Genomic DNA, 24,363 nt, shown 5'->3' with positions numbered 1-24,363 from the left:
GAGGAATTCACACAAATACTAGATTAAAAACAAAAGCTGTCAAAAACACAGCTTAGGATGTGGTTTGATTTGGAAGTGAAACTTTTTAGTTTAACACCATAGAAGTCAGTTTCCAGCTCAGATGGTTTAAATACAGGCTAATTCCTCTGAAAAAGTTATTTGCTCCTTTAGACAGGAGCGTTAAGCAGGATACAGCTAAAAGAAAGAATTATTAAGCAGGCATCTGAATAAACTAAATTATCTGATAATATGTTAATGGGAAAACATTAAATGAACCTGAGAATGTCATTGATTGAAGTTTGAAATGTTAGGAGCAAGAGGACGGTGTTCCCATCAGCAGCCAGGGCTCGGCATGGATCTCTCAGCAACATAACATCAGCCCCGCTTGCAACTGTGTTCAGCCGCCAGGCAGCACCTGCTGCATGCTGCTGGGGCTGAACACCATGCAGGACGGCCCCAGAAGGAAGGGACGGCTCCTGCATGCCCCAGGTGTGGGCTCAGACACCCAGGAAGGTGCGAAGGAGGCAGGGTCAGTCTCCCTACCCCCCACCCCTGGGGAAATCTATGCCCGGACCGGAGATTTTCCATGCGTGGCACAAGTGTAACTCCAGTACGGAGTGACGCCAGGCATCAGGTTCGCAAGTGCCGCAGTGCCAAAGCTGGGCCCATCGCCTGCCCCTTGGGGTTCAGAGAATTTCCCTCCCCAGGCCAGTGCTGCCTGCAGGGCACCGCGGCTGGCAGGTCCCCAGCCTGGCTGCAGAGGGGCTGGCTGTGTCCCCAGGCAGCACCCTGTGCCGTGCTGGTGTACCCGTCCCAGCGAGCAGAGCTGCTTTTGCACTGAGCCTCTCGATAGTGGGAAGGGGCAGAGTCTCACCCCCACTTACCCGATCCCCAGCTTTTTGTTAAGTTGGCATTTCTGGGGAAAAAAAAAATAAAAAATTGTTTGTTCAGCGCAGGCTATCTCTGCCTCTCATCTTCGCTGCCACATGACCCCGCTCCCCTTGCGCGGGTATAGGTTTCTAGTAATGTGAGTTCCTGCTGGGCTCCACAAAAGCCTTTCCAGAAAATGCTAAAAATGCGCATCGCATTAGGGGGGCGAGGGAAGGCGGCCAGCTGGCTCGCGGCACACGGGGACCGGCTGCCACCCGGGGCGAGGGGCAGCCAGAAACACCCGAAAAGGAGAGGTGAGGTTCAAGCTGAGGGTCGAGGCAGGGCTCGACGGAAAGAAGTGGAAATGGCAAGTGGCGAGGGAGTGGATCTGAATTCAGCTGCGTGCCAGGGGCAAAGGCAGGCATGGGGCAGGCTGCCTTCCCTGCGCCAGCGGTGGGCCAGCAGCTGCCCCAGTGGATCTCTGTGCTTTTAAAGCAAGACGCTGCAGCTACACCACATCTTCCAATCGGTCCATTATAGGCATTTAATAGGCTAAACGGTGTAATACATCTACAGGACATACATTAGTCGAGTATTATGTACAGGTGGCATTTTACAAAATTAGAAAGAACTGAAATAGAGCAAAATCCAACAATGTCTTACTCCATAAAACTTCCTTTCTGCACTACATGAAATATTCTACAAGCTAGACTAGAAAAATATGACTGAATGTCTTTTTTTTTTCATTTTTAGTTTCTACAAAGCTTTTCATCCAGAAAAAAATACAAAACAACTATTGAGTTTATCAGAGAGACAACACTTGCACACAGACAAAGTAAGTGGACATTCATAGACCTGCAAGTTGAATAAATAGGGCTTGTTTGTATAAAACAAGTTTCTCTCTATCTTGCTCTCCTACTTTGGGGCCTCTGGTCCATGTTCAGAAAAATAAAAATGGGAGGAGGAGTTTGGCTTTGCGTGGTGGTTAAACTGGGGCCACACAGCTTTAGTGGAAAGCTGAAGTTTGAAGCATCCATTTGCTTCAGCTGAAATACTGAGGGGGAGCTGCGTGAAGAGGAAACAGGAAAGAGGGGAGTAATGAGGCTGGAAGGAGGAAATCTGGCATTTCTGCATGGGCTGCAGCGCTGTGTATTCCAACCCAAAAAAGTAGCGTCCTGAGGCGTATTTTCAGGGTGGATGTAGAATTTTGTTGTTTCTTTGGAAACTTATTTAGGGAAGTGCCATTGACCTCAGGTGGAAATGGGATAAGGGCCATCCAGAGCAGGAAGGGAGGGAGCGTCTGAAAGCAGATAGAGAGCGCATAAAATTGGGGGAAGTGTTCCAAACAACTGGTTTTCCTTTTATAAAGTGAAAAGCAAATCAAGCAACACGTCTAACGTCATTCCTCGCGGAGCTGGGCAGACGCAGGTTAAAGGAAATCACGCAGCCAAAAATACATCGTCATCCTTGCTGCTTCTCCCCAGAGCTTCGGAAAACTTCTCAGCAGCCGGTGCAGGGGCCGCGTTTAAAGAGCACCTCGCACCCGAGCTGCAGCCCCGTGTCACTTCTCAGTGCCTTACCCAGCTTGTTCTCGCTTCCTCGGCTTTGCAGGAAGGCTGCCACCAGCCGAGGGGGTGGCAGGGACAGCAGCCGGGTTTAGGAGGTCTGCTTGACACCCTCCATTGCTCTGTCAAGATCTGGTGCTCTGACCATTCATCCAACAGAATAGTTCTCTGACAGCGTGGGTAAGAATGTCTACACCAAAAAGGCAAAACAGGTTGTTATATAGATTGAGAGAGCAAAGTTTAACTTAAGTTTCACGTTATACTACACTACACTGCTTATAAAAAGGGTCCTAGATCCCAAACACCCCAAATAATGAGCTATAATTTTGTACATAAGTTAATGTTGCTTTGAAGTAAAATAGTCTCTTTCCTTCGTATTAAACATTCATTGCACAGAATTCTTTGTAAGTAAATATATTAAATTTGGTTGCTAAGAAGGTATAAACTTATCTTATCAATACATCTGGCCAGTAAATTTTATCCATCATCACACAATTAAAAGTTTCCTTTAGAGAAAATTATTACTGGATAGAAGAATGCACTTGAAAGTCAACTCGGGAGTTAACGCTGGAAGAAATCCTGTTATTTCTTTCCACCCACAGCGAGCGGCTTCTTCCGGATGCAACATTAATTGGAAGTACAGACCCCATCCAGCCCTGCCGAGATGGAGAAATCCGACTTCGTAGCTTACAGGGCACTTGTCACCAAAACAGTCGAACCCTTTTCAGAACATGCATTATCTCCACCGACACTGTCCAAGGGGAAATGTTTTGGGCCGAGATCTTTGCTTCTCCTGGGACGGTGCCTGGCTGGAGGGAGTCTCTGGAAGGTCCCCGTGGAGGAGCAGGCTCACCCCTGTGAAAATGGCCCCCGGATCCATCTCCAGGCAGGGAGAGAAGGAGAATCCAGCGGAGACCTGATGCATGCAGAGACAGCTTGTCCCACCACGAGCTGTGGCCTACCAGAGGTGGCTGTGCAACCGCAGCCAAGGGGGCTGTGCCACAGGTGAGGACCCCCAAGCCATACGCGCTCCCGTGGGCAGCACTGCCAGGGCAGGACAGAGGCCGGTGTGCATCCCACCACCTTAGCCCTTTTCCACCCCTTCCCACCACAGATGGCTCGGAGGGGACCTGGCATCATGTGGAAAGGCTCCGCGAATGTAGAGGAGGTTTGGGCTGTGCCACGGAGCTCCCCTCACCTGCCCCAACCGCTGCCTAGCTTGGGCTGAGGGAGGAAGAGCTGAGCCTCTGCACCTATTTTATACACAAAACATACCAAAAGAATAGTCACAACAACTTCTATTAACAAGGTGGGACAAATCCAGCCTTGGCAGAAGCAGGAGCCATTTCACTGGCTTCAGTAGCGAGCTGGACCTGGTCCCTGAAGTGCGCACAAACAGCACGAGCCACCCAACCAAATCTACAACAAACAGTCTCACTCCACGAACACCAGCGACTAGCTATTCCAGCTCGTCAATGTACAGCAAGAAAGCGTTTCTGAAGCTTCAGAGCCTTATCGAAAAGACGGTTAGTACAAGGCTGGTTCATCTCAATTTGCACAGGTTAGCCAAAGGGAGAGAACTGCTCTGATCCGCACCCGGGCGGCAGCCTGGAGATCCTGCGTAGCGATGGAGGCTAATCTTACACTTGCGTCTCTATACAAAAGTTACAAAATCAAATGGTGACATTATATTACATCTATTGTCCATAATATCACAGTGCTAGTTTTAAATGGCTAAAAACAAGAAAGGTTTTAGATTTAAGACATCCCTTCTGGAGAAATGTAACCCCTTGGTCCTGCTGTTGATACCTGAAAGCAGCCTTGCTTAAAAAAGGTAAATCCAATGAAATGTGCTAATTGAAATAAGGAGCATTTTTCCTTTGTAATCTCATGTCTGTGATGCATTTCCTAACATGTCCCTTTTTTTTTTTCCCTAAGGAAAAATTAAACAAATAATATGAATCCCAGCCTGAAAAGCAAAATGTTAAAAAGAACAGTTCTAAAGCCCATACACTTCTTACCAGGTACTAACTAAATAAAACCCTTGCAGATTTAAATACAGATTAGTTTGACATGTCTTCAGAGTGTGTTAGCTTGTCAACAACATTCACAATGAAGTTTCACTTCTGAGGCCACGGAGTTCCTACTCATCCTTTTCAGTTCTGCTTTCGAGAGTATCTGTACTGTCTTCCACTTCTTGAGCTGGATGCGCTAAAGTATCTGCAAAGAAATTGTTTGTCAGTATTTTTTCCCCCACGCTGTACATCACCCTTCATTTGACTCCCTGCTGCACGAGGCAGATGATCTGTCAGGGTGCTCAGCCTTGAAACTGGTAATTTACTGTACTTGCAGGCCAGCAGCTGAACCTGGAGTAGGGTACTCTGAGTGCATCACAGCCTGACTTCACAGGGACTTCAGACCTCAGGATGGGTATTAATGAGATGAGGTGATGACCCTTCTCATTAAAAGCAGGACAGCCGCCAGCGTGGGAGGGCTACCTGCTGTCTTAGTGAATCTGCTCAAATGTTCAGCTCTGAAGACATAACAAGTCCCAGTGTCACTGCACAAACACAACACAGAGGCCGTAACGCACAGGCTGGAGCTCAGGCCGTACGTTTGGCTCATACGTCTTCTTGAGTGATACAACCCTGTGGTTGCCACCACCTAGAAATGGCTGCTGGAACAGCAGAGGATTTGACACTTCAAGATGAGACCTTGTGTCATTGTCCCCTGGAAGGCAAGGGAAGGTGCACCTTGCACCCCACCCTCACTGCTGTCTCTGGGCTTTTGCATGGCAAATGTTGGTGCACTGAAATGGAAACCGTGTCACTCTCTAAGGAAGAGCACTGAGATGAAAAAAAAACAGAAACAGAGAACAAGCTACACTGACAAGCTCTTATCTCTAGCCATATTTACCCCACAGTGACACCATTAGTCATATCTACGTACTTGTGAGCTCCTGTTACATTAATGCACTCCTGGGACACCACGATGCTTTGAAAATGCAGAGCTATTAAATACTCTGCTTCTAGGCTAAGAGATGGGGAGGTAGATAGACACCATTGAACAGGGTTATTGTTTCCTAGAGTGAACTGCTGCTGTGCAGTGCGCTGCCTGATGGCCATACGAGTGGCCAGCGCTGAACCTGATGCGATTGTAAACTCTGTGTCCTCGAAAGCCACAAGGACATTTTCAGCCCACAGGACTCCCTTTCCATTGCAGGTGTTTCTGTACCCACTGCTACTTGGTACTCCGTTGACCTCAGTGCATGGCATAGCCTGAAACCGCTATTTTCCTAGGGGGAACAAGGATGAAAACTACTCATTCAGACCTTCCAGATCCATCTGCTGCTGCTGCTGCACGCAGACTCTTTGGTCACCATGAAGACCCTTGTCTTCTGCTGATTTCAGGTCATCGGGAGGCCAGCGCAGCTCCCCGCTCTCCACCTCCCCGGACTCAGTTGGCTCCACCACGATCGATGGCAGTCTTTTGGACAGCTTGGGGTATTTCTCACGTGCGTCTGGGAAGGCCTGGGGAGAGATTTGGGGACACGCCTGTCAAAGCCTTGCCCAGGGATCCATGTTCAGAGCAAGCGGGGTACATGCTCCATCTTAGCATCCTTTCTACACCTGACATGCACAAAAATGTCCATCAAAAACCCCCTTCGATCTGGTGCAGACTGACCTGTGTGATCCACTGTGCACAGAGAAAATAGAGACTTTGGCAACAAAATTCACTGTGTTGCCAGACCACCGTGTTTCACTTCTGGTGGGTTTGTAGGACACGAAGGTCGTTGCTGTAATGGTAAGCTAAGAGGCTGCTCCAGCCCTTCTGGCTGTCATCTTTTTGCTCTGATATGATTTATTCATATTTTCATGCAGTAACAGTTTATTAAGAAGCTGCCATGCTGCAGAGCTCTTTTATGTTACGTGAAACTATATTTTATGGTGCATTCAAGCAGGTAGCCCCAGAGATCATCTTTACACAGAGGATAGCGCCAGCTATTATTACATTTGTCACACTGAATCTGCAGGTCAAATATTATGTAGGGATTAGAGTTTGAAGCTGAACTAGGTACTTGTAGTGAATGATATTATAACACATAAAAGTGCTTTCTTGTTTTCAATATAGCTGGTTCATTACAGTCCCTCAGGGTACTTTGTTTTGTTTTGCTTTGTGGTTGGTTTTTGTTTGTTTTGTTTGTTTGGTTTTGTTTGATTTTGTTTTTGTTTTTCCTGGACGAAAACTCATTCCAGGTCCTCCAGGAAGGGGCAGACCAGGGGACTGAACATCAGGGGCTGAGAAAAGAACCATCCCAATTAAACTCCAGGTGCTTCCATGTGTTGGCTGTGTGCTGGTGGGAACCTGCCCACATACTTGCAATGTGTTCACCACTGTATCAGGTCTTCTGGTTAGACCGAGCACTGCTGTTATTTGAGCCAGTCTCAACACAGCTCCTGCTACAAGCACAGGCAGAAACATGCAGATATTCCCCAACCACCATAAAACTGGGCATGTCCCCCAGGACATTGCCAGGGACCTGGGGACTGTAGCGTCATAATGCACTAGAGGTGTTTGCTCTGTGACTTTTGCAATCTCCCTTCATCCCGTGAGCTGCTCCTTTCTAAGAGTTCAAGACTCAGCTGTCCCCCTTGGCACCAGTGCTGGCATGGGGATGCACGCCTGTGGGAAGGGACAGTTCCCTTCCTATGTGTCTGGAAAGCAGCAAGCACATTTCTGTCTATCCAGGATAGTATTGTGGGGATTGATTCATCCCTGCAAATGTACACGAAGATGAAAAATGTTTTATACTATTGTTAGTCTTGCAAATTGAGACACAGTTAAGGAGTCTTCTATAGGAGAACGTCCTTTAGTGCAGCTAGACCAAGGGAATCACTGGGGTTAAACCTTTTTAATGCTTCCCCGAGCTGCACTCACATGGGTGTAACTTGTCCTGATCAAGCAATGCTGCTCACGCTGCCTATCAGAAAAGTTCCCCCCAACTCCTCATTATACAGCCTCCTCCAGACCTGTTTATAATTTGAAAATAAATTGCCATGGCAGCTGTCTTGACTGGGAGGAATTCTTAAGAAGCTGCTAATATTTCCCAGCTATTTCCAAACATGCGCCACGGTGACAGCACCCTGGCCGGGGCAGGTCCAGAGACACCTCAGAGCAGCTGTGCACTCTTCTTCAGACCCATGGAGGAGCCTCCGCCTGTGATCCTCATGGCTCAGGTGACAGAAAATAGCCAGAAAATTGTGGTTAAATTGCCCTGTTGTCTCTCAGGGCTGCCCATACTGGGTACAGTGACCTGCTCAGTCTGCTTGGGTGGCAGAGGACTGTGAGAGTGCCACCTTGTCCCCAAGCTTGCCCATAATCCCTGGCAGGGGCGACCCAGTGCAAGAAAATTCCTCTTTTTTCCATCTTTCTGAAGACCTAAGAAATGAAACAAACCGGTCTAAAAATGTGCTGAAAGGTGATTGTTAAGGCTGTAACAAAATTTAGGAAAGGCACCTGTGCAGCTTCAGTTTGTCTGTTCTCATTTGTGCTGTTCTCCTGCGGCCTTTCCTCACACGAACCGCGTCATGTTTTTCCCCCGGTGCCCAGCATTTACCACGTCCCCCCAGGAATGAGTCAGGACCGGCAGGAAGCAGCGCGGTGTTTTTCTGCGGAAGCTGGAGTGTGCGACGAGTGGGCAGGAGACTGCAGGAAGAGAAGGACTGGTCTCCTGGCCAAAGGGCTTGGAAGTTGCTGGAAGAAAGCTAGCTTTCCTGCTGAGTCACTGGCTTTGCGTTACCTCTCGTTTCTTTTTGCTTTCTTGCGTCTGCTGGCCACCGCTAAAGTGGGGATTGGATCATCCTGCCCAGAGGTGGGGATAAGCCAGATGGAAAAAAACTCTGGAGTAGGTGAGCAGAGACACCTAGGAAAAAGACTTCATGGAGTTGTGGCTGGCACAGAGTCTGGACAGGGTACAGTGACACACTGATGAAAACCAGGGACTGGGCACTCAGTGAAAAAAGAAAATACTGAAAACATGCTCTGAGAGTGCGCAGTGTCTATCCTGTGAGGTTGGTGAAGCCAGGGAAGGTCTATGGTGAGCTCTAGCTGCACACGGCCTTTCATTATACGCCCCAGTGGTCTGAAAGGAATTTGCAAATTTTCAGTTCTGACTTCCCCGACTTCCAAATGTTTGACGCTAACCTATAGCAGTTTTCTCCTACAGCAGTTACTCAGGTGCAGCACCGACTCCGCTTGCAATAATACATCTCGTGTTGAGAAGCAACCTGAATCCACCTGGACACGTTGAGGAGGTCTGTCCCCCAGCAGCCACACGCCAAGCCACGAGCACAACCACAGGAACCGAGCTGGGCCGAGGGGGCTGCCACAGGGGTGCCTCGGGACACTGGGGTCCCTCCTGTGGGAAACAGCACCACAAGTGGGCAGCTGTGTGGGTGTGGGACTGCCTGGGGACAGAAAATGTCCTGCGCCCGGCCAGTGCAACTGGAGCCATAGCTATCTGGGTGAATTCTGCAGTCATTTCAGATCATCTCTTTGCTAAAAGAGGGATCTCCCTTCGAGCCTGGAGCTCATTGCACAGGTGGCTGTGTAAAAGCTGTGGGACAGTATTTGCGGGGTGTCTGCATCATATCTTCATATATACGTGCACAAAAGTTATTATTGCGTTACACTGCTTTTGAAAAGCAAATCAGGACATAGTTTTTCTAGCGGTACCTGGCTGGAAGGGCCTCCTTCTTCCTCAGGAGACTGGCTGAGCGTGAATTCCTCCATCACCGGTTCCCGTGTGTTCATCACCTCTGTCATGCTGCAAATATCAAAACAGAAATGGAAAACTCAGCTCTGTGCTTTGGCCCCACGGGTAGTTTAAAAACAGGCATGATGCAGACTATGCAGACTATGATGCAGACTGTCCTTTCTAAACAGCCCCCAAAATATTCCCTCGTCTCTTGGGCATGTGTTTGCTGCTGCACTGCTGTGGTCATCAGTGGAGTGACAGCTCCATTGTCCCGCTACCCCTTGTCTTAATCTGCTGCATCTTTTTCCCTAAAAAAGTGTAAATCACAGGTTCAAGCCAATGGCATCTAACGTGCTGCCATGCCGTGCAGGGAGCGTTGCTTGCATTTGGGGGCAAATCCAGGAGCAGCAGCAGTAGTGACGTCCCCCCTGAAATTGAATCTGTGGACAAAAAAAAAAAAGTTACTGTGCAAATATCAGCCTTGAATTAAATTCTCATTCTGGTTCTTCATAACGTCTTCAATATTTGCTCTTCCCAGATGTCTCTTCCATTTAGTCACGAGCCAGCACTTCTTTTTAAACTGTTAATTCCAGACACACCAGCTGTATCGGTGTCTAAGGGCCAGATTTTCAGTAGTCTTTATTTCCCTGAATGTTCAGAGAGGTGTTGAGTGGGATTTTCAAATGCATCAGGGAAGGTTTGGCACCTAAATCTCATTTAAATCAGGGACTTAAGAGCCTAAGCTGCTTATGTGCCCATTAACCATCCCCCTGTGCTGTTCGGCACCCGAGGCACTACAGCTCCGGCCCTTGCGCTCTCCTTGTCCCGCTGTCAGCATTTGGGCAGCCTGGAGCAGGGGGAGCTCTGGCATGGGCTGCTGGCACAGCCCAGCCCATGGTCGGGTAGCTGCATCTCTGTGGAGCAAGGATTTTCCCCACATTTGAGATTTAGAGATACAGCAATTACCCTTTCTATTGAAAAACTCAAGTAGGATGCCCACAAACTTGATTAGGCGTAGCAGCGAGCAGAGGCTGAAGCACTTGGCGCGACCTACAGACCGAAGGGGCCACGCTCCTTTCGGGTGGGAATACCTCGGCCCTGGGTGGGTTTGGCCCCACAAGTGCCACCATCAGGGACAGCAGGGGCTCGCTGCCAGGCTGCTGCAGCAGGCAGAACGTAGGCACCGGCAGCGAGCCCGCCCCGCAGCAAGCTCCCCTTTGGGCACGACTAAAGGCTGCCATTAATTCTGGTCCCGCTTCACACACAAAAGCCTCCTTTGTCAAGGCTGCTCCTACTGAGAAATGCAAACTAAAACATCTTAAGGATAGCTTGTTTCAGGCTTACATTACCAATTACCCCACAAAACTGAATTTTACAATATCTGCAATTACTACAAAACCCTTCACAATGACTTTAATTAGCCGTAGCACGGAGCAGCGTGATATCGCAGAGACTTTCACTCCCACTGCATCATATTTAAAAAGGAGCATGACAGACCCAGGAGACACTTGAGCTCGGCTCTGAGCTAGGACCCGACCCCATAGGCATCTGCCAGCTTAGAGAAAAGCCCTGAAAAGCCAGCCTCAGGCCCAGCCAGTGCCGATTTAAGCAGCGTGCTTCCTGGGACACACACAACAGGAGAGAAGAACTGGGCTACAAAACTCAGCAAGAGGCTGGACTGGTCCCTGATCTGGGCATCCCCCAACCTAAACCCTCCCAGATCCACTGCACAGTAGCAGAGGGACAAATTCTGCCTGCTGGGAGGAAGTTTTGTGCTCACTGTCACCTGCAGCCCCTGCAACAGGGAGCACCAGGACACCACAAACCACCCAAACCAGTAAAATGCAGACTTTTTTATGGACACCTGCTTTTATTCCTGCAGCTCCAGCGTGCTGTACCATTGGGCACCTGTGGATTACAGAGCCACAGGATGGGGATCTGGAAGTAGAAGACCCTTTCCCAAAGCCGTGCCCTTGGACCCTTCCCTGCCCCTTCCCTGCGCTGTCTCCTCCCTCTGATCACCCCCAGTGCTCCTGAGGCTCTTGCCTTCTTTTCCCATTCTGATCTCTGCCCTGGTACCAGAGGGACCCTTCTGTGTCCTTCCTGCTGCCCCTCCTGAGGCTATAGCTGAACTCTGCTCTCCCACCCCGACCCTCTGGTCATCACCCGCGGAGCTGGTCTGGGGGGGCTGACACACAGCCTGTTAGCCAGAGCCAGCCGTCAGCCTGGGGGAGCACTGGGACCACGGCTCTGACAGTGCCCAAGATGCAGGCCTCTCGTTTTGGCTCCTTTTCAGGGTTTGGTGCCCTATCCCCTCTCATCCTGGACAGAAGGGAAAGGGACTTGGATGAGAGAGCGTGTGTGTCTGCCTGGAAATAATCTCAGAGGCTTTGTGAGGGGCCGGGATTTATGAAGTCTTGGGCTTGGCCATCATGGAGAAGACACGTCCCACCGCTTGTGTCCTGGGGGTCAGTCCCTGCTAGCCAGGAGAAGATTGCTGCGGCTGCCCACAGCTTGCTGGTTTATTTTAGCAGGCTTTCAGTGCATACCGAGTGCGTAAATCACTTCTCTGTCCTTGTTCCATGGGACATCAGAGAGATACAGCCACACATGCACTTTCAAACGTGTCATACGAGCTCAAAGATGTTGTTAAGACCTCATGAAATTCTATTATTGAGCAATAACGGGCTCCGTGCTTCCCAAAGACCACATTACACCCCGCAGATTATTTCTAAATGACAAAGACAAATGGTTCTGGCTAGGAAAATGGTGACAGTCCTGCCAGTGTTCCAGCAGATGCCTCCGTGAATCAGCTCCCAAGCTGTTGAAGCCCAGGCCATTTGAAAAATCTGTGCAACTTAAGGGTTTGATTGAATAGGATGGCAGAAGCGATTGTACTTGATGCATTTCAGAAAAGAACAGGGGGGCATGCAATTGGCAGAAGAATTAGGCTTTAACGGGAACAGATTAATTGTTCTCGGTCTCCACTTAGAAACAGTAAAGGAAAGCAGAAGAAATCTATATGGGCTGGGAAAGCAGCGATGCCTTTAACAATCTTAACTAGGTGTTTAACACTAAAAATAACCAGAAATAAAACAGTTGTGAATGCCACTGCAAATCAGTTCATCTAAAACTTTGAAATCACTTGTAGGACATCATTGATTTTTTTTATAAAGCCACAGAATCTGAAAGGGGAGTTTAGTTGCTGCTTAGGGCTTTTTTTAACTGTGGTATGATTTATGTGCAGGAGAGATTTTACTTCTCAGCCAATTTTGATGGAAAAATATTGAGCCATTTTTACTGCAGCTTTTATGTGACAAGTTCTTACATACAACAGAAAAGTGGCTGATGCAAGCAAATTATTATAAGAACTGTATCTCTTTTAAACTGGGTTTTGCATTTATGTTATGTACGGTAGGTGCTGATATCACCAATGACATACAGTAGCCATAGTGATGCAAAACAAGGCAATAAATAGCATTTACAAACAAAGAATAAATTCTGTTCTGGTGGATGAGTCACCTACTCTGAACCTTAAAATTCTTCTAGCAGTGAATTAAGACATGCATTTACTTCCCCTAGGTTTAATTAAGCTTAAATATACCAATTAGGAAAAAAAGAGCAAAATCTATTCTTGCTTTTCTGTGAGAAAACTACATTCAGAGATGATTATTCTAAATGCAACCGCTACTGTTACAGGACCATGCTATTCTGATCTTTCTCCAGGAGCATGGAGCAAACGAACAGCCCACTTTCTGCTGTTTGTGATTGCACTAAGAAGGTCAGTTCCATACAGAGCAATATATAGGTTGACAAGTGCTAAACCACCAACTGTGAGAAACAATGCACGCACTTTTATTTCGGTTTCTGAACAGAGGGCAAAACTGACCTGTGAAATTCCTGGTCGCAAAACGGTACTTGAATGAAGACCAGTTTCAAGACTCAAAACCATGTAGCACTTACTTGGAGAAGGAAAACAGGTGGGTTGCATGATGCAAGCAAAGATTTCCTTAAGAGAAACTAAACCACCTCTTCTCCAAAGCGAGGATCAGAGAGTGGACAAGTGAGCTCCTCTCTGCTAAGATACCCTGAGCAGCCTATTCAAATAGTCCTTTGAATGGAGCATTTGCAGCCTAAATAGTACCATCTCAGGACCTCTGACAATTTGCATGCTGCTCAGACTTTTCAGGGATAGAAACGTGCTATATGCTTGTGCTGACAATAGGCAAGTGCCTTCTGGCAGCAGGACCACATGCTGCGTGTCACGGCACACCAGCAAGAAACCTATGGCCAACGGGTTCCAGCTTTGGCTGGCTGGTGGGCTCCGTGGCCGTGTGTTATGTGCCCCAGCCTGGAGGATGCTCATATGCACACCGAACTGAGCCTTGATCCTGTGCTCACCTCCCAGAGCAGGAAAGGCAACAAAGAGGACGTCTGGCCAGAGCACAAGACTCAGGGTGGGACAAATGACAAGTATGGGGCAATGACAGAAGAAAGCTCATTACCTTCAATCACATAAATGGGTGTCGTTTCCGGAAACTGCTGCAGATGTTCACTCCTGCTGATGAAATGTTCTGCAGACTCTGTCAAATCCTAAAAGTGTCTGAAAGAGACAATACGACAGAGTCAGAGCGTGCAACCACAATGGCAAAGCCAGCAGTGAGCAGGGGGAAAGAGTACTGCGGTGAGCTCGCTGCTTCAGAAAGAGGCAGCAGAAACTCCTGCTTCAGAGGTCTGTGTAATTTTCTGTAACTAATGGGAACTGATCTTGCTAAGGATGTAGCTTGTAGCATACCCAGTGAATAGCCCAGGCAATTAATGTTCCAAAACCACACAAAGCTGCAATACCTTGCAATCTGACTCTTTTTTGTGATGATAAACCTTATTCCTTAGTGTAAGCTACATAAAAACTGCTGAAACTGGGACACTCTGCTATTTTCCCATGCAGGAATTTTAATGATATTTTTGAAAGTCGGAAAGTAAAGATGTATCCCCTTGTTTGGCAGGATAAGTGTGCTTAGCGAGACGTGGTTCAAGACATATAAGAATGAGATTCTTGCTCTTGAAGTGGCTGGTCAACACACAAAGAAGACAAAATACACTGGAAGAAGGCTAACAGGATTACATTACTGCATGTTTCTCACAGATGTCACAGGAGAAATGATTTTTGCAAAGGTCTTCTCCAAACTGAAGGTACTATTTTGACCGGTATCAGGGCGGGGGAGCCTGGTGAGCAGAGGTGAGGATCCCAGCAGTTCAAAATGTGATTCACTAATTTCTTATGGCTTCCCTGGCGGAAAGTCTTAGCTGAAGATCTTGAGAAGGTACAGTGCTGAAATATAGTCAGTATCTGGGCCAAAGATGATTTTCTGAGAAATTTGTTTAGCCCTACAGCTTGCCAAATATATATTCATGCCAACCACAGCTATTTCCTTGGATGGGAAAAAGGTGTTTTCAGTGAAATGAATGGCACTAGTGTATATATTTTATATCCTCCAGTGGTTTGGATACCAGCCCAAGTGATTAAACAAATCTACCTGCTCTGGAGGCCTTCCTACCAAGATTTATAACTCTGGATTAGCTGCACACTGATTTTTTTCAAAAACAGAGGAAAATTGTCCATTGCATTCTGGAGTTTCTCCTCATGCCACAGGCTGCGCTTATTGCAAATTAGGGAAGCAGGAAATCGCATCTCCATCCCCAGAATCCAATTCAGGAGGGTTTAATTCTTGTCTGGCAATTTTCCTCCCCAGTGATCAAACCAGCTTCAGGGAGGCTAATGTTTGTCCCTTAAAAATTCATGACTACAGTCGGACTTGGTCTCTTGTATGGAAACCAGAGAGCATCTGATACCATGTTATCCAATACTCTGGGAAGAAGATTTTTATCCCACTACCCATTACAAAACAGCTGCTATTAAACCCATGAAAATTCAGCAAGTACTCATCTACCTTAAATCTCTCCTTTAGAAAAGATTAGATGTCATACGAACAGTTATTGCACTGAGTCATCTCTCAGCGAAAGACAAAATGGCATACGAGAGAACGAGCTGGGCACATCAAAGCCACCGGCTGGAAGCCACGCCAGGCCGGCTGCTATTTAGAGGTATCTGCGGATGCCTGGCTTTTGGTATTTGAGGATCCATGTGGGATTGAATGACCGAAAACAATGCCCATTGCTTTTCCACTCTCCGTAAAGAATTTCAGGGTTGAACTGACCCAGGACCAACCTCCCTTCCATGCGCTATGGGGCTTGCAATGTTTGAGAGGGGACGTCGGCCCCTGAGGCTCAGCTACTTGGAAGCTTTAATGGAAAGAAAGTCACTTGAGGACTCCCTTCTTCCACCCACACAGCCTTACTTCAAAACAGAGAAACTTCTGCCTAATCAATATTCTTGGAGAGTTCAGTGCTACCAGTGTATAAAGCCACCAGAATGCATTTATTCTCTGAAGAGTAAATACTCACTTTATCTACCTAATAGGTGTGATTATCGTCTTTGGCTGACACTAGAGGAAACATTATCTAATACCCTTCCTTCTACGATACTGCTTAATCTTTTAAAAACCAGGCACAGCTATTGAGGCCATGTGGTGAGCTGTTGGAAAACAACTCTGGAAAAGCCTTGCTCTGCTCCTCTTCTTGTCCCTTCCTACCTTCATACCCACACTTGCTGCTTTGCTGATCAGTCCAGCCCTGGCTACTTGGTGTACTCTGTCCCAACCACCCCTCTCCTGCCCCTCAAATTCACTTTAAAATCCTCGTCTCTCCTTGGCCCCATCTTGCAAACCAGCTTCTTCTCTGACCCCAGCTGTGCAGCCTTGGAGGGGACGAGGAGGGGACTTCTCTGAGGAAAGCCCCACGCTGGGGCTGGGCTGGGAACGAGGAGTGTTTGTGCGTGAGCCCAGCAGAAGTAATAACCTTTTTCACAAGGCCCTTGAGGCGTTGCTGAGCAGAGCTGTAGGACTGCCCGGCCATGCTATGCTGGGGACTGAAGAGCCCTGCTGCACTTCCCAGTAAAGAACAACTGAGTTAGGGACTGCTCCAATGAGCTTGTCACGTCCTGCCTCCTTAGTAGCCACAGCACCAAGGGAAGTGTGAGGAGACACAGCCTAGGGAATGACAGGAGAGCTGGTTCCACCTGTGTGACCAAGAAACACCTCCACAGCAGCCCCTTTACCCAGATGAAGGCCCCTCCTGCTTCCACCCCTCAGAACGGGATGGATTTCCACAAAATAACAAGCACTGAAAGGTGCTCTCCAGGCTTCTCTCTCACTTTGGAAAGCACCTAGGGCCCATTGCCTGTTTGGAGCTTCCACGCCACGAGGACACGGTCTGTCCCACAGTCTCATTACCCACAGGATGACAGCCAGGAGCAGAAGCAGGATTTTTCTCAGCTCTTCAGGGCAGCTGGGGTGTGTGGAAGGCCCAGCCCGGCTGTCGCTCCTGGGCCATGGGTGGTCTTGCAGTGGGGAGAGAGGAGACCACCCTGCACAGAAGTAGATGCCTTTCTGTGGGATAAATTCACCGTGAATCGCAAAGGAGACGTTTTTAAGGTGAACGTGCCTCGTCAGCAAAACAGAAGGAAGAACCAGACACCAGCTGCAATCCTAGTGGTGCGCAGCTAGGCCGCTTGATAACGGAGCCCTGCCTCTCCAAATGCTTCCTCGGGTGGGAGCAGCACCTCCAACATGGGGTCACTCGTGTTTGGAGGCGCACTCCACTCATGCCCCAGCTGCCCCATAGCTGGGGACAGCCGGGTGGCACAGGGACACGCCAGGGCAGGGCTGGTGCGAGATTAGCGGCCGCGGCGGGATGGCCTCCTCCCTCCTGCCCTCCCTGCTTCCCGAGTTAATCATTCCCCACGGAGCGTGAATGGAAATATTATGATAACAGCCTAACAATGTCGCATTGAAGGTTCACCTTGCAACAAATAAACGTAGATAGGCGGCAGAAATCGGCCCTGAACCACTGATCTGTATGCAAGCATATCACTTCTCCCCTTCTTATTTCAATGGGGACATCCCAGGGGCTTTGCCAGCCCCCTATTTAAATTGGGCTGGAGATACAGACCCCCACCCTGCCCCTCGGTGATGGAGGGCATGGCTCCTGGTACTTGGGGGGGCTGTGAGCACCAGGGCCTGGGAGCTTGCCCACGCCTCAAACAAATGGGGATCTCAGCCCTAGGCCTCCCCCCACACACGCACACCTCGCCCCCTTACAGGCTCTGGGTAAATGCAAACTTTTCTCCATTCAAGGAGTCTAGTCTTTGTGCTACAAAAAGAAAAGAAAAGAAAAAAAAATCCCCCCTATTGATTACAAGGAGAATTGCCACATGAGAATTATGTCAAACAAGAGAAGCTATGGCCTACTGCTTGATTCTTGCACACTGGAAAATTTTGACAAGTTACAATGAACCCTGCTCAGCAATTCTCAATAAACATGAGCATTTTCCACCCAGCAGAAGAAAGGGTGCTTTATTTGGGCCACTCTGCTGCAGCAGATCAGGCTGGCAGCTCAGCCAAAGTGGGTGTGTGGGTGATCTAGGACAGAGCTGCATTTGTGGACGATGGAGACACGAAGGGGCTGCTCTCACTGTGCCAGAAGGTGCACGCCCCTGCAAGGAAATGTCAGCATTTTCCAGGGCCAGGTGCTTCTGCAGATCCAACTCTTCTACGCCTTGGTCTTGTATCAGTATCCTACGAGGATGGAGTTATGGCTTAGTCCCTGCAATGCTTCAGGCCACATGGGTGGCCTGGACTATGCAGAGACAGGACCACGCGCAGTACATCTGCAGCGGGTGGGATGCTAGCTTCAGCATCTTGGCACAACCCAAACTATGCGCTTACCTCAGTGACACTCCACAGCCTCCAGTTTCCGCATGAGTGCCTACTGAGCTCAGCTCTTGGACCCCGCGGGTAGGAACTTGGACAGCATCTTTGTTTCCCCTGGTTGCACATTTGTAATGGATGTATTTTATGAAGTGTTGTGGGTTCCATGGGACTCGAGAAATGTAAATTACAGCATGGACCACTGAAGATAAATGTGCGTGTGTATGAACTCCTATTTAAACCTCCCACTTCTTTTTGGATGCAAATCTCTTTCCTAAGCAACTGAGAAAAGTGCGATATGTGTCAGAGTCTGGAGATTAGAGATCTGTTCTGTTCCCTCATTTCAGAAGCTCTTGTCTTTGGCCACCCACGCAGTACTTGAGTTCTGCTCTCCGCAGGCCAAAGCTGCCTTCCTCTCCTCGGCGGCGTGTGCTCTACAGAAGATGTCGATCTCTCTCAGGAAGCAGTGAGATGAAATGACTCTCGATGTGGAGGAGCAGGCATTTCAGCATGAGACACAGCACGTAGTTTGGGAGAGCGAAAAGGGGTAGGAGGCTGCTATTTCCAGACCGCGCTGCCTCCCTCCGCTAACTTCGCAGCAAGCTGCAGTTTTTGCTGTTCCTGCTCCAGAGAAGCTACTGGGGTAAATATCACCCTGGGGAATTTCTCAAACACTCGGCTGTGGACTACCAAATCTAGAAAACATGGGCTTGCAAAGGGCACCGTACTGGCAGATCACTCCAACTCAGCTTCCTCTTGTTGCGCAGCGAGGCTGAGGCTGCCTGTTGCTCTCCGTACACCCCCAGCTCCTGGCGCGCTGTGACTGCACACAAATCCCAACCTTCATGTTGTTGGAGCTGCTGAAGTTCCTACTGGCCCCGTTTACAAAGACGAGCTAGAAACTTGACTCATAAATGGCCAAAAAAAATAAAAAATAAAAAAAGAAGAAGGAAAAAGAACTAAAAGGTGCCCATTTTTAACTACCATATTTTTTCAAGTAATTGCATGATTCGAGGGTGAATTTACGGAAAGTTTTCAGCAAATGATGTTTGTAATGCTGCTAGCTACGGGTGCTTCCCTGGTGGGTTTTTCTTTTCCTTTTTCCTAGCTGCTCATTTGCTTCAGCTCTTTGATCTCAGCACTAAACTACCTGAGCTTCCCGGCGGAGGATGCCACCAGGGACAGGCAGAGCACAGGAGGGGAGCGGGGCTGCCAGCCAGGCTGCACGGGGCTGGGGACGAGGAGCAGCCAGCCAGGAAGCATGTGCGGAGCAGCGGAGGGAAGAAGAGGCAGAGCAGATGGGAAGAATGACTAAGCGAGCTCCTCTGAATGCTAGTAGACCTTGGTATCATGGAAATCTCCACAGAGTCCTCATGGAAGTGTATGCCAAGAGAAAGTTTGGATTTTTTTATATATATTTTTTTAACGTTGGATTCGGCAGCTGATTGATATGAGAGGACCTCATTAAGAAAACATCACCATCAAAATTAGAGCTAAGCCTCAACAAGCTACTAAGTGGTTTTAGAGGTATCTCTTCTGGTACTTGTGCAAATACTATCTCATCTGAGAACGTGCTTTTGGGATCCGAAAGTCTGTGCCAAACAGAGTGTTTCTGAGCTCTGCACAAGCAATGAACCTTGAATTGGCTTTAGCTCACGGAATTGGCTTCAGTCTCTCAAAACAACTTTATGAACCCTGCAGCTTAGGAATAAATATATCATTCCTTCTGATTCAGAGCAACCATTGCTAAAGGGTCTCAGAAAGAAGTATCATCACTTGTTTGTGTTTCTGGGATCTTCCCAGGAAGATGGTGATTCTTTGTCCCTGATACTTCATACCACAATTGTCCCTCACCTTACAGCACCTGTGAGAATTAGTGATTGCTGAAATCTGCCTGTGCTATTCCTAAGTATTTCTGGATGGTCCTGAATTCAGGCCATGGTCCCACTAGCAGAAGATGAGTGGGGAAAAAGGTATCTGAGGACATCGACACAGAGCAGGTGATTGTTGGATGGAAAACATCCTGGGAAATGGGTTGCGAAATGTCTGATGTCTTTCTGGCACTGTGGAAGAGTGCTCCGGCTAGTCTGTCATACTCTGGTTAGTCTATCACTTCTAGGTAACAGAATAGGATAAGAGGTTAGGTATATAAATGGTATTTACTTAAAAGATAAACTAGTTTTTTCCTTGTAACTTTAGGGAAATCAGAATATGGTGTTAATAGTGCTGTAATATGGTGCAACATTGAGCCATTCAGTACAGAACTGAATACAGCCAAAACACCAAAAGAGTTAGAGGTTAATTTAAAAAATAAATAAATAAACAAAACAAAATAAATTAAAAAACCCACCAGCACAACGAGAAAAAAGCAGACACTCCTAAGAGAACAAAGACAATGAAGAGACTTTTAATGTTCCTTATTGGTAATTAACAGCAAAACTGCAGGTGTCACAACACCACAGGCTAACACCAGAGGTGTTTTTCTCTAGGAATTAAAGCTCTCTAACCTTAATTGAATTTCCAAAGTATGGAAAGTTGCCCCAGCCTGAGATGGAAGATAGGAGAACAGTGTGTGTTATCGCAGTAGGGTTGGGCATGACAGAGGGCAAGGACAACGCATAGATAAAAATAAATGTATTATTTTAAAAATGCAGTATGGCTTTTTTGTTGTTGTTTTTTTTTGGAATGAGTCATTAACACTGAAAGAGTATGTGCATGGATAAGGCTACGTGTCTTTCTGCCAACCAATTAACATCCACCTGAAGCTAGAGGTCTCCTAAATATTTGCATACGGGTAGTTTATATGGGTGCATCTCAGAGAAGCAACTCAGCTGAAAAATCAGGTTGCGTGTTATAGAAGTTGCAAAGGAACTGGACTTGCACTATTCCATCATAGCCCTGTGAGGACATGGGCTCTACTGGGCAAAACGCTGTGGGATCGGCCAGCCCACCCTGACGGCAGCAGGGGCTTGTCCTGCCAGAGCCCAGTTTCCTCCAGCACTGGTGTCTGCTCTGCAGATGCCATTACTGATGGTGCTCTCTCCGAACAGCGAAGGACAGGTGATCGCAGCCCCTACGCACTTGCAATCAAAAAGGGACAAAGGCTGGAGCAAGGGGCTGAGAGAAGGTTTTAAGGACCTGTTTGTATTAACTGGTCTTTTTCATTCCACCTGAGTTGTTATTGGCTGGTAGTTTTCCTAGGGCTTGCAATAAAGTCTTCCTTTGAAGAAGGAACATGCAGGAAACTGATTCACTTACAGCTTTTTCCAGAGAACGCACACACACACGTCTCGGAGCAAAGGGAAGGGGCACCGCAGAGAGGCAGATGCTGGGCTCCTTCAAGTCCCAGCAGGGCTCCTCCTGCCTGCCATGAGGCAGGATCTGCCCTGGACCTAGGCTGCTCCGTCTGACCCCTCCAAAATAGACAGATATGTTTACAAAGGCTCAAACGCAGGGGCATAATTTCAGAAATGAGAGCGAAGTAGCAATTTCAGCCTGTGACACTGTGGGTTTGATACCTGATCTATGCAAAAGCCTGTTGCTTAACACAAAGAGATCATTGTGAGAAGGGAGGGAAAATAGCGACTATATTTGCACATTCATTTCTTCTGCTAAAGTAATGTACCAGAGAGGTTAGAGGAAATTCCACATGATTGACAAATTGTCAGGCCAGATCGGGAAAGCAGGGAAATCAGGTCAAGTCGCTCCCTGTTTGCTTGTTTTCTCTCTGCAATCATAATGTTGACTCTGAAAACATGTTCTTTAAATGGAATATTAATTATCAAAATCCTGAGCTGTGAGCTGGATTCTTTTCTGGGCACAAAATTTGTTGCTCATTAAATCTAAGAGATGGAAAACACTGGCTTGGGACTGGTGGTGTGTAGGCAGATTTCCCCGCTTCACCTTCATTTCCAGGCTTCCCTGGAATGTGCACGGAGCCAGGCTGCAGGAGCACAAACTTCGGGGTCCTTCAGTACGACACGAACCTACAGCCAGGAGGGCTTCCTTCACTGCACAGCTGACCATAGGACTGCGGTAAAGATCTCGGTCAGGAGAAGGCTAATGGAAACTAATTTCTCTGTTTATTGCTTCTCGTGGCTTGAGGGGTTAATGCTGTATCCAGCCTAGCCTCGCTCCCCTCCGTGACTGCAGCCGTGTTCAGACACCGACAAACACACCTCTGTCCCGGATGAAAAGGGAATTTTTGTGGTACGTTCATTTGGCAGTGGGAAAATATTCACATCCCTTGCTCGGAGTGAAACATAGTCCTCATTTACAGCGGAAAGTAGGCTCTTTCTTTCGCTACAAGTAACCGCATGTGTGGCGCTCACTACCTGTTGGGAAAGGCAGGGGTTTTGGGGTTCTTTCACCCTGCTCGGCAAGGCTGCGAGCAAAAGCATCATTGTCTTAAACTCACATTTTGTTACCCTCTTCCTCGCCTCAGAAAAAAAAAAAAAAAAGACAGACACACACCGAAATAAATGAACAGCTGAGGCGATCGCAGCCCAACAACTCCCTCAGTGCCACTCTCATTCATCAGGATTCCTTCACACAGCCTGCGCCTGCCAAGCAAGTTTTGCTTTAAAGGACAACCCATTCTTCGGCGAGTTCTCTCTAACATCCTTTACAAAACAAGCAAACATCTGGAGGGCTTGGAAATAAAGCCGAGCGGCAAGCAGAGGAGCAGCTCCTGCTCCTCCTGCCCCCGTCGCTCGCTCCGCACTCGCCCCCCCTGCACCGCACAAGCACCGGGCTGAGGCTGGGATCGGCTCCCCGGGGTGCCCCCGCCTGCTGAGGCTGGGATCGGCTCCCAGGGGGCTGCCCCAGCCCCTCTCAGCCCCGGGGCTTCTCGGGGTCCCCTCCCGCAGCCCTGCCCCGAGCATCCCGCTGCGGGCAGGGCACCGCCACCCGCCGCCCCCCTCCCTCTCCGCGGCCCGTCCCGGCTCACCGGCGAGGCGAGGCGAGGCGAGGGGAGGCCGGCAGCCTCCCGCCGGCCGTGCACGGAGCCGGCAGCTCCGTCAGGGTGTCCGCATCCTCCCGGGCCGGCCGCGGCACCTCCCCGCCCGCAGACCGGCCCCGCCGCTGCCGGCGAAGGGGAAACCACTCCCCCGGCAGCGCCGCGGGGCGGTGCGAGGCCCCGGCCCCCCCCCTCCTCGGCACCGGCACCGCGACGCCCCCCGACGGGGGTTCGCCCCCAGCACCTTCCGCGGAGCCGGCCCCACGCGTGGGGGGACGCCTCCCCGAGTGGGGACCCCAACCCCCGTGTGGGGACACACACCCCATGTGGGAACACGCACCCAGGTGTGGACACACACCCCCAAGTGTGGACACCCCCCCGCCGCACACACACTACTGAGGGGTGTGGGGCTGGCACAGGGCCCCCATCTCCCCAAGGAAAGGTTGACTTGATGAGGCGCAAAGTTTCTTTTCCGGGGTTTCCTTTTGCCGGGGGGGGGGATGTGTGCCCCCCCAGGACATGCTCTGCTCTCATCCAGAGGTGTGACAAGGGGCAGCTCCCCGCTGGGGGTGTCAGCCCAGACCCTCTGGAGAGAATCATCGAATCATTGAGGTTGGAGAAGACCTCCAAGATCCTCTGGTCCCACCGACCCCCTACCACCAGTATCACCCACTAAACCATGTCCCTAAGCACCAGCCCAAGAAAGAGGCTGTCAGGGGAGCGTGCACGGCCCTGCCTGTGTCTGTGGTGCCGTGGGGACAGGCCCAAAGCGCGGCAGCGAGGTGACAGTTGTGGCAGGAGGCTGGGGAGTAGCAGCAGGGGTGAGGACCCAGGAGATCTGTGAAACCACCGGGGCATGGTCCTCCCGCAGCTCAAGGACAGGTGCTGAGGGCGGCCAGGACCCGCCTCAGTCCCTCTGCACACCCAGCAAATGGAGCTGTGGAGACCTCGGGGTCCGCTCTTTGCTCGGCCCTGGGGGGGTCAGCAGCTCTGTTTCCAGCACGAGGAGAGGAGATCATGACGGAGCACTGAGCAGGGGATGGGTTCTGACCAGGGGAGGCCATCCCGGCGCTTGGCTCGTGCGAGGCCCTGCCAGCAGTGGACATTGAATTGTCGGGAAGCAAGGAGCTCGGCCTCCACTTCAGGGTGATCCATGCCTGGCCGATGGGGAGCAAAACGTCGGCTGCTGCTGGTTCAAGGAGGACACCCGCCTGCTGCTGTGGGCCGAGCTGAAAGGTAACTGAGTTAGGCTGGTAGGGCAGCGCTGGCACAGCTGCGCTCAGCTCTTCATGCACCGAGGATGGTGGATGGGAGGGACCTGTGGCCATGCCCTCAAATCCATTTGGGAATATCCCAATGGATATAGACATACGTACGATTTCTATA

General features: G+C 49.3%; 1 protein-coding gene across 1 annotated transcript; it reads right to left on the bottom strand.

Annotated features, from left to right (window-relative positions):
- Positions 1-1,390: 1,390 nt before the first annotated feature.
- LBHD2 (LBH domain containing 2) lies at positions 1,391-23,128 on the bottom strand. Its single transcript, XM_083839854.1, has 5 exons — positions 22,969-23,128; positions 13,698-13,795; positions 9,171-9,261; positions 5,767-5,965; positions 1,391-4,655 (listed from the first exon to the last, which is right to left on the bottom strand). The coding sequence occupies exons 3-5, from the start codon at positions 9,258-9,260 to the stop codon at positions 4,579-4,581; spliced, it is 366 nt and encodes a 121-aa protein (XP_083695980.1). The 5' UTR covers position 9,261; positions 13,698-13,795; positions 22,969-23,128; the 3' UTR covers positions 1,391-4,578.
- Between the last annotated feature and the right edge of the window lie 1,235 nt (positions 23,129-24,363).

Source organism: Anser anser (genome assembly GCF_964211835.1).
Source record: "Anser anser genome assembly, chromosome: 5".
NCBI classification, from domain to species: Eukaryota; Metazoa; Chordata; class Aves; order Anseriformes; family Anatidae; genus Anser; species Anser anser.
This window is presented reverse-complemented; position numbering and strand designations above follow the sequence as displayed.

Coding starts and splice junctions, on each gene's coding strand:
- LBHD2 (XM_083839854.1), bottom strand. CDS start 9,260: ATGACAGAGGTGATGAACACACGGGAACCGGTGATGGAGGAATTCACG. Junction 5,966..9,170: donor AAGGAGGCCCTTCCAGCCAG/GTACCGCTAGAA, acceptor ATCTCTCCCCAG/GCCTTCCCAGACGCACGTGA. Junction 4,656..5,766: donor GCAGCAGATGGATCTGGAAG/GTCTGAATGAGT, acceptor ATTTCTTTGCAG/ATACTTTAGCGCATCCAGCT.